The sequence below is a fragment of the Apis dorsata genome, unplaced genomic scaffold (genome assembly GCF_000469605.1).
Source record: "Apis dorsata unplaced genomic scaffold, Apis dorsata 1.3 scaffold_683, whole genome shotgun sequence".
In the NCBI taxonomy this organism is placed as follows: Eukaryota; Metazoa; Arthropoda; class Insecta; order Hymenoptera; family Apidae; genus Apis; species Apis dorsata.
In genome coordinates this window covers 1314274-1323879 of record NW_006263864.1, presented here as the reverse complement: position 1 = coordinate 1323879, position 9606 = coordinate 1314274, and the positions used below count along the sequence as shown (strand labels likewise).

At 42.5% G+C, this 9606-nt stretch overlaps 1 protein-coding gene across 4 annotated transcripts in view; it reads right to left on the bottom strand.

The window, feature by feature from the left end:
* The window catches only part of LOC102670778 (ryanodine receptor), a 32625-nt gene that overhangs the window by 20572 nt on the left and 2447 nt on the right, over positions 1 to 9606 (bottom strand). For 3 of the 4 annotated variants that reach the window (XM_031513669.1, XM_031513668.1, XM_031513670.1), the window contains exons 2-15: positions 5560 to 5664; positions 5354 to 5452; positions 4216 to 4230; positions 3596 to 3673; positions 3448 to 3523; positions 3233 to 3345; positions 2951 to 3150; positions 2604 to 2786; positions 2335 to 2506; positions 2082 to 2251; positions 1817 to 1941; positions 1378 to 1748; positions 976 to 1307; positions 1 to 902 (exon numbers count right to left, since the gene is read on the bottom strand). In XM_031513669.1, coding sequence (XP_031369529.1) covers positions 1 to 902; positions 976 to 1307; positions 1378 to 1748; positions 1817 to 1941; positions 2082 to 2251; positions 2335 to 2506; positions 2604 to 2786; positions 2951 to 3150; positions 3233 to 3345; positions 3448 to 3523; positions 3596 to 3673; positions 4216 to 4230; positions 5354 to 5452; positions 5560 to 5664 — 2941 coding nt within the window. The remainder of the gene's footprint in view (positions 903 to 975; positions 1308 to 1377; positions 1749 to 1816; positions 1942 to 2081; positions 2252 to 2334; positions 2507 to 2603; positions 2787 to 2950; positions 3151 to 3232; positions 3346 to 3447; positions 3524 to 3595; positions 3674 to 4215; positions 4231 to 5353; positions 5453 to 5559; positions 5665 to 9606) is intronic. The other variant, XM_031513671.1, reaches the window with a different exon arrangement.

The following is a 9606-nucleotide window of genomic DNA, read 5'->3' as shown; positions in this document are numbered from 1 at the left end:
TGTGGGTGTTCTCCGCGAGCTGGTCGACCAGCTCCTCCATCTTGGGCGTGAGGGTGATCGCGGTGAGATCGAGGGGAGCTGGCTTGTAACCGCTGCTCTGCAGAAAGGGCTCGTTCGGAAGCCTCAAAGTTTTTATCCTCGACGGCGGTTTATCTATAGTGATGTAATATCCCAACGCTAGAATGGTCTTGAGAGTCTGCACGGCCAGTTGAGTGTCGTAACGTTTCTCCGCTGCCGGTAATCTCTCGAACTGAACGATGCAGGGATGAATCTTCCTCATGTCGTCCCTGTGCTCCCCGTACATCCATCCGGCCTCGATTTTGTTCATCGCCCACATCTCGTGGATGTTCTCGGCCAGTTTGTCCCTGATTTGCTCGACGTAGGACGGCAGGTTGATCATGGACGTGTCGACCGGGCCCGGGACGAAAGCCGTGTCGTCCTCGACCAGCCAGGGGCCGGCAAGCACCACTTTGTTCATGTTTCCAAAGTAGAAGCACGGATCGAGGGACAATATTTGTTGGGGCAGCAGGCTCTCCACCAGGGGTGAGAATTCTTCCGGCGGTTGGAACTTGAGCCGGCCGTGGTCGCCGCCCAACAGGAATCTGCAGGACAATTTGGACGAGCAGCTGATGGCGGGGAAGAACATGCCGTCCAGGTTGAAATTTCGAAACGAGCCCGTGATGGGCGCTCCGTTGAAGGTGAAGGTGATTATGGGTATCGTGAGATCCAACGCGCAACCGATCACGTCGCTCTTCCTGATGTAAGGCTCCGTCACGTTGTGGACAACTTGGGTCTTTCTACCGCCCGTCCACAGATAGGCGCCGTCAAACCCGAACGAGTAGAGATCGTCGCCGACACCGTTTCCACCCCATTTCTCGCCACCACCGGGATATGGCATGTACCTTTGGACAAGAGAAGAAAGAAATGAGAGAATCTCGTCGTACGATCTATAATAATCGTTGAAATCGGATGTACCCGGAAGTGTTGGCCCATCCTATTCTCAAGTGCGGCATCATGTGCGTGGTCTGCTCTATATGATCGACGGTGACTTCGAAGTACCATTTTTGATAAACGGCCGAATTTTCGACTCTACCGACGAATATGTTCGGCCTTACGCTCGCCACGTGGTCGACCAGCTGGGTTTGGAGGAGTAGATTCTTCCCGGGTAACAGGAAATCGCAGATATTGTTCTGCGACGAGCGGACGGCGACGCCGTTACCCACGCATAGCGAGCAAAGAACGTCCAACACTTTTGGATCCCTTCCGTGTTTCTCGAGCAGGGAAATTATCACTTTAATGTGCTCGTCCTGCGGAGATTAATATTAATCAAACTTCCAAGAATTTCAAAGATGGAATTCTCTCTGGAATTTCGCTTACTCTCATCATGTTCAAAGCCTCGGGCGAATCGATGAGGACGCAATGAAGCACGTCCAACATCCCTGTGCCCTCGCTCGAGGCTTGCGATCCCAGACGGCTGAACAACCAGTTCAATCGATTGCTGTTGGCAAATTGGGCGCAATTCGTGTGATTTCCTTTGATTATTGCTGCCAATAGTTGATACAGGTATCCGGATATTTGATCCCAGGCTTGGCCGCTCTCGTCACCCGAAAGGGCGACGAGAAAACCTTGCGACGTGATCACGTTGATCTTGTCGATCGCTTCCAAGATCAAATTCAGTATACCTTCCTCTTGGAACAAGTCTTGACGATTCCTCAGGGCTCGGAATTTGTTCTGTTTCTCCTCGTGTTCTACGTGGAGAAACGAATAATAATATTATTAGTCAGAGTTCACGAGAGAGAAATTACGTTTCTCTTACCCATGTCGTCTTCGGGTTGAGCAAAATAATTAATCAAATCTTCCAGACACATCACCATTTCGTTCAGATTCACGTTTTGGAAGAACATGGACGCTCTTCTATCCACTTGCAGCGTCTCTAGGCCTCTAAAACGTATTCGCTCCTTTTAATCCTTTTAATTTGTTAATTTATCATTCGGTTTTGTCCAAGGCACATATGTCCAAGCGTCTGCTCCGTTTTTAATCTCCATATTTTAATGCAAGTGCGATCGAACGATGATACTCACGTGATGAATTGGGTAAACAGACTGCTGCATTTCCTAATCACTCGAGCTGTCCTAGACTCCTCCTCTTGCGAACGGGAGAAGACCAAACCGTCGTCCATTTTCCCTTCCTCGTGAAGGACGGCTTGCTTCTCCTCCACCTTGCCCACGCCCTTCTTCTTCGTCTCGTACGACTACGGGATAATAAAATCAGATTTTGATTTTCTATCCTCCAAGGGGACGAAATGGAAAAATATAAATTTAACGAAAAGCATACTTTGTACGAGACCCAGAGACAAGTGGTGGCGTGTTGCATGATAACGGTCGAGTCACCGTATTTGATGATCGGTGTACCGATAACCTCGAGATCCTTGTCCTCGAGAACGATCTTTTGATCGTCCTTCTCTTGCCGCAACGAGAACGTCGAGGTCTCGATCGTGGCCTCGTTCCTTCCAACGGACAGGGGGAGAAAAAAGAGAAAAAGAAAATTCATGCAACTTGGTTGATTATCGGCCTGACCCTTGAACTTTACTAATAATAAAATACCTATCGACCAGATACAATTCGTTGTTTTCTTTCACGCCGAGATACCGGCCTGTAGTCAGGTGTCTGATTCTCATCGGGTGCAACCAATTGATGAAACCACCTGCCCACTTCGTCCTCGCCAGCTCCAACCTCCATAACGATCGTGCCTGGCTCATCACGCTCCCTCCCTCGTAGATCACTATACTGTAAAACAACCGAAATTAAATATCGGAAACCGTGCGTGGTTTCAATCGTATCGCTAATCAAATTACCCCCGACTCGAAAACAGTTAGATTCACGAAAAAAAACAAAAAAGAAAAAAAGCTTTAAAATTTCCTTTCATGAATGGATTCGGTTTCTGTGTTTACTTTTGACTGGGCGCTGTGCTCCATGTTGAGGGTATGGTGAGACACTCGTCGCCACCGTGGAAGAATCGAAGAACGTCACCGCCAAACACGTAACCGACGTATTTCATCCGGCTGATTCCTGTACCGTACGGTTGCACGGACCAGTGGGTCACGTGGAACGAGGCGTTCACCACCGATAAATCGTTCTCTTTGGTGGTGTGCTAGGGGAAAAAGCGGATGGATTGGGATATTTCGAAGAGTTCAGAGGGAAATATTTTAAATTTGTATTGTCACTTGGCATACCAGGTATCTTTCGGTGGCCACGGATACCAGGATAAGGTCATCGCCGACTCGAACCTTCTCACCCTCGGATCTTTGCTTCGATGCTGGATGCACCGTCCACCAACAGGCCTCGCCTAAACGATCAATCATATCAGATATATATGCGTATATGGAAGCACGACAGGAATTGATATCGGTTCCATATTATTAAATTCGATCGCGTTCCATCGGCTAACCTTGAGAATGCTGTTGGAGACCCACGTCGAAAGCCAACTTGTCGTTGGACGAGCTGGTCGATAAGCAAGCCAAATACTGTAAATGAGACGATACCGAGTTACTTATTCCCTGTATCTGTGAAAATTTTACACGATTTTATATATTTACCATGTCGCTGTTCTGATGCCTTAGTAAAATGGCGTTACCGTACAATAAAGTTCTGTGTCCAGATCCTGTCCCCTTTCCCTACAAATGCACAGAGATATAGCGATTGAAGCAGATATATACTTGGAGAACCTAAGATATGTGAATACGTGAAAATTGGATTAAAGAAGAAGAAGAAGAAGAAGAAGGAAAAAAAATGTAAATGAAAGTTCACAAGCGTTACCGATAAGAGAAGGCCATAAATAACGATTAATAAATTGAAATTGGCAAGCATGTTTATACGTGCTTTTGTGATGGAACAAATATTTTTAAATCGATTGTTGCGTGTTAATCGAACATAAAATAGGGAAAAAAGAAAATGCATTCGTAGATCCGCGTGATCAGCATACAACATAACGTGAGCGTTTAAACATAAAATGCACAGATACAAGTAAACCAAGTAAAGAAAGTATCGAACGAAAGTGCAAGAGCGAAGGAGGAAAAGAAAAATAAATAGAATGGAAAAAAAAAAGAAATATAAAGATATGAATTTACGACATTCAAAAGTACGCAAGCAAATGACGTTACTTACAAGCGCAGTGAACGTAAACGGTGTCTTAGAGTGATACGAAAGATATACTTACTAAATTTTCTTGCTGCTGCAAACAGAAACATAAGTGTTGTAAATCTCAATTTTTCTGTTTTGCCAATCGTGAATAGATAGATAGATAGATAGAAAAAGAGAGAAAGGAAGAGAAAGAGAGAGAAAAAGAGAAAGAAAAAATAAAAAAAGAGAAAAAGAGAAAATGAAAAGAAATTCGGTGAACACGCCTAGAATGTCGATCGATAGGTGAAATGTATTATGTACATATATGTATCTATACGTGCGATTTTCACGCATATGGATGATTCTCGTATTGCGATGAGTTGCAATTGCGATCAGTGCAGACGCAACAAAAATTGGACATGAACACGAGGGACAAAAGACAATACGGACAAACGAAAGACAATTTGAGACGTGTTACACGGATGCTACATGGATGCATGCTACAATTATTGATTGGACAGAAAAAGGAACGAAAAAAAGTGCGGATGCATTCAGAAAATTATTTCTTTGCATCTTGTTCGAAGGAAAAAAAAAAAAAAGAAAAGAAAATAAAGAGAGAGAAAAAAGAAAAAGAGAGAAAAAGAAAGAGAGAGAGAGAGTCAAATGTGCTTGACAGATTTGTCGAAAAACAATATTGACTCGATTGGAAATCGCGAGTATCTACTACTTTCTAAGTGCATCGTTCGGTTTTAGTTTGCAAAAAAAATGGAAAGAAAAAAAAAAGAAAAAGAAAGTATGGACAAATGAAATACTCGATTAATCCTCTCCTGCAGAAATGAAATCAAACAAAATTTTATGGCCCACTCCTATGCGGGTGATTTACGTACTGAGATCGATTTACGTGAACCTTATCGATCCTTACGCACGATGCGGAGGAGAGTCCCGTTCTTTAAAACCCATTTAAAAAAAGAAAAAAATCTTGCAACTTTGTCGTCACGATCAAGCAAAACTGAAAAATAAAATGATGCGACGAGAACGTCTGCACGGGAAAATAGAAAAAGAGATCACGAGGAGGGATAAGCGAAATATTATTATAGAATCTAAATACATTTTTCGTCGTCGACGAAAAATTGCTTCGTAAACGTTGTAACGATATTCTCCATAATATAAATATAAATATATATATAGTATATCGTTGTACAGTGTTTACGAGTGATAAAGAAGTGGTACGTTACCGTCTCGGAACCGGCAGCAGTGACCAATTCCTGCAAAGCTCGCACCGAGAGAGCCTGCTCTATTACGAATACGCATTGCGACAGGTCGGGTGGTATGTTCTGCAATTGTAAACAAAAACGTGCAACTTTTTCACTTTCCGCCCGTTTTATTTTGAAAGTAGTACGGGTAAAGAATTGGGCGGCCATTCACACGTTAAATACCTTACCTTATCCGCGATATTCTCGAGGAAACAATGTCGATTACCAAATCCCTCGGCTGCCAGGCACACTCTTTCACCGGTTGCCGTGCAGGACAGACATACCATATCCTCCTACGAATTTCAATTCCATATTCGATTCAATTTCTGTCTTATTGTTCTTCGTCTAGATTTAAAATTTACGATAAGAATTTATGGTAAGAAATGCAAACGTTGATCCACTTTCGTAAATAATCGTGCAATTTTTATTGCCTTTTTATTTTTTTTTTTTTTCTTTTTAAAAAGAGATTTCGATCGCGGAGTTGAAAAAAAAAACGATTCATTGATGCGTTGGAGAAATAGTAGAGGAGAGCAACGTCGACCTTTGCGAAACGTTGAAATATGATGTGAGCCAAGCAGCAGATGTTACACACTGTGCCAAAACCAATTTGGACCGTCTCAAGAATGTGCGCCACTAGTTTTTCACGAGCGTATACCATTTTCGAAGTGTTTCGAGGCGGCGGATTTGTCAGGGAAACGATGCCACCGTGTTTTTACCCAGACCTTAAAGTGTCGCTTAAGCGATTAACGTTCTTTCTCTTGTACACGAGTCACTCTTATTCGATCGATTGTTGTCACGAAATTCCTTACACAGGAACGTAAAACGCAATTCGCAGTTTTTGAAATCAAGTACACCGCGAATTCTCGAAACATTTCTCATCGACTCGATTTTAAATTTGGACTCGATCTTTGCGCCCGTCCATCCGGGATTAAAACAGACGTACATTTGTACAATGTCGCGCGTGTACAATGTAGCCAAATAGTTTTAAAATTACGATCGCACGGCAAATTTAGAATCTCGAACGGACGTGAATTCCAATTTCCATTCGAATTATAACTTGGGATCGATCGAGTGGAAAGTGTTATAACTCGGATCGGAATATAATTGCGATCGACGAGGAACGATATATACGACGTAACAAGATTATTTCTATCGCGAGTATGGTATTGGCTCGTAAAATTCCGTGACATTTCTCAATTTACAATTTACACCAACGTCGAGACTAATGACGGTTCCGCTCCATTACTTTACAGGCAAATATTTTTCACGCGGATAAACGGCGCACGCATGCGAAACGCGTGTAACACGAACATCGTTGGGGAGGAAAAAAAAAAAAAAAAAGAAAAAAAAGAAAAAAAAGTGAAACGAGTTCTCGAATTAACATAACGTGTTACTGGGTTATATGGAAAAGCACGCGAGTCTCATCTGACACGATTTACAATTTTTGCCAATTCATCGGATTCGGAAAAATCGAGAGAAATTTAATAATAAGAATGTTCGCGAAAGAGTTATCGATCTCGATCGAATAATCTATAAATTTGGATCGCGTTTTACTCGATCATCGAGCTTCGATTTCTATTCTGGCGTGGCGTCCATCCGAATGAGCGAAAGTAGAAGGCGAATAACGCTTTCGAATAAATCAATTATTTCCCTCGCCCGCGGAATTAAACCGCGATCGAAGCTGCAACGTGTTGCAACCTCGGGTCAAGGGTGTGTCTGTATTTTCAGCGTCCGACAATCCGCCGCGATTTCGTTCGAGCGGATACTAAATATAAATCACATTGATCACTTTTGGATATGAATCGGCAAGTTATATTTCGCATTCCGCGATCTTTTTCGATATTTAACGATATTACGTGTACACCGGTTGCCAAGAAATATATATACATAATACAACTGCTTCGTTTACCATGGAATTTGAGGAGAAAGAAAAATTGGAAGAATTCGAAGAAAATTTCTTGCTACGTCAATTTATTTTTCTTAATCAAACGACATGACATAGGATTAAAACAACGATCCTAATTATCGATCGAGTCACTTGCAAACTGAAATTGCCGTGAAAACGTCAACGATACGTTCTTTCCACTCTTGGAATATATAATTCAATCAACAGAGTGAAACCAAGCCTGTGTTATTAACGCACGGTCGGTTGCTTTTCGACGTGAAATCTTTAATGAAGAGCCGTATTGATTACACGGAACAATGTAGCATCGATTGCTAAAATTAACTGTCGCCACATCGCTCTTAAAGAAGAAAGGGAGAGAGTCTGCTAGGAGTGGCTCGGCTCGATTTTAAACGACCAACGATTTATTATTTATTTTTTTAATTACCAGCGTCTCTTTTCGTCGTGGCAATTCAATCATCGTTGCAAATGGCAACACGCGAAGCGAGCATTGGACGAGCTGCGAAAGTGCGCGCGATAATTTCGAGTGGCGCCCAACGATGCCAACGGTTGTTCACTTAATTAATGATCATTACGATGCAGCGAACCGTGTGCACCTCGACATAATTTTCCACCAGACGTCTCGAACGTACTTGTCCTACTGTTTTCGAACCTTGTTGTTTCGTCGTCGAACAATCGCGATTAAAAGTAACGTACATTGCCCGAAATTATTATCTTTGATTGCTCGAATTATCGATTTTTTTTTCAAATTGATGTAAAAAAGAAAAAAAAAAGAAAAGCGGTATAATACCTGTTGTTGATAAAGGATTATTGTCTGATAGATATTTCGATATTCTCGATCGATTTTGAACTTTTACGATCAATTTCCTAGATTGAGAAAAACGGCGCGAGGGAAACCGAAAGTCGAAGAGGAACGAAATTACGTTTCCTATTTCCGAAGCGGGGGAGGGAAAATTGATTTAATCTCGTTCTCGTGCTACCAAAGCCGCCAATAATTTCGAGCAGATTATTCGAGCGTTTCTTTCATCTCTGAAATGGTTAATGAACGAACCGAACGCGTATCGCATTGTGATTTCGATTCGATCGGATTACAAACAGCTTGCAAAGAGAACGAAGCGAAGGCTGTCCGAGATGAACGAGATAAACGAATTATGCAAGAAATCGCTGCCCTCGATCGATGTTCGATTACCAATACTATCGATACAATTCTCGCGCACTATACAACGCGAACATAGTCGACAAATAGTTCAAATGTTTTCAACCGTTTGGATATGTTAAGTTTGGCTACATATATCAAATTTTCAAGTAAAAATTCAATAACCAAAGACACAGCAGTACGACATGAATCGACCCCTCGGCTATGAAAATCCCAACGACGACAGGTGAGGCACGATCCGTTCCAATAGGCTAGAAATCGTGTTGGAATACGAATCACTTATCCTCCGTATCGACACGATCATTTCCATTGTGAAAACTCTGGTTTGACACTCGTTCCGGTAACTGGATCATCCCTGTTCAAATTTCATCGTGAATTCTACGCACGACAAACCCTGTCTCGCGATTTCACAAATGAACGAATCGAGCGTTTCGCGGCCGTGGTCCAACTTAACCCAAATGAGGGGAGGAGAGATGGATCGTTAAGAGTGTGCTCTGCCTTCGAATTTGATCGATATTAAATAACGACGATTAGTAAATTTTCATTTCAACCAATTGAATGACCAGCGAACGTATCAAAGTGTATTATCCTCTTAGGGACGCGAACGCAAAGTTTGGATCGACGAGATTACCACTCGTTTGAGCAGGTGCATATTCGGTTATGTTACCCAGTCACGAACGCCACTTAACAGCCACTAACAAATACTTAACTAATTTCGAGATACGCGATACGGTGTAATTAAATTAACCGCAGTAATTTTCATCCGTTTCCTCTTTCTGTGATTCTCGTTCGATCAAACCGTCGTCTCACCATTTCGTCCACGATCGAAAGGAAACGGGAGAAAGAAACGTAATTACGGCCGTAATTATTGAGAGGATCTCTCAGGTATTCGAGGTATTCCCTGCCCTGTAATGATTTCCTCGGAGACCTCGCGACTTGGACGATTACTTTCTCGGAACAACGAAACTTGCTCGCCTCGAAATATCCCTCCGTGATAATAACTTGCAATTCTCGTCGACTACTTAACTCTATTTCAAACACGATATTTAAAAAATATATGGAATCGGAGGGCGTTGTTTCGAGGAAGCTTTCGAAAAGGACGGTGGTGTTCATTTGAATTCGTATGGCCGATTTTTCGACAGGAACGCGATACTACAGGATGTTCAATTGGAACCG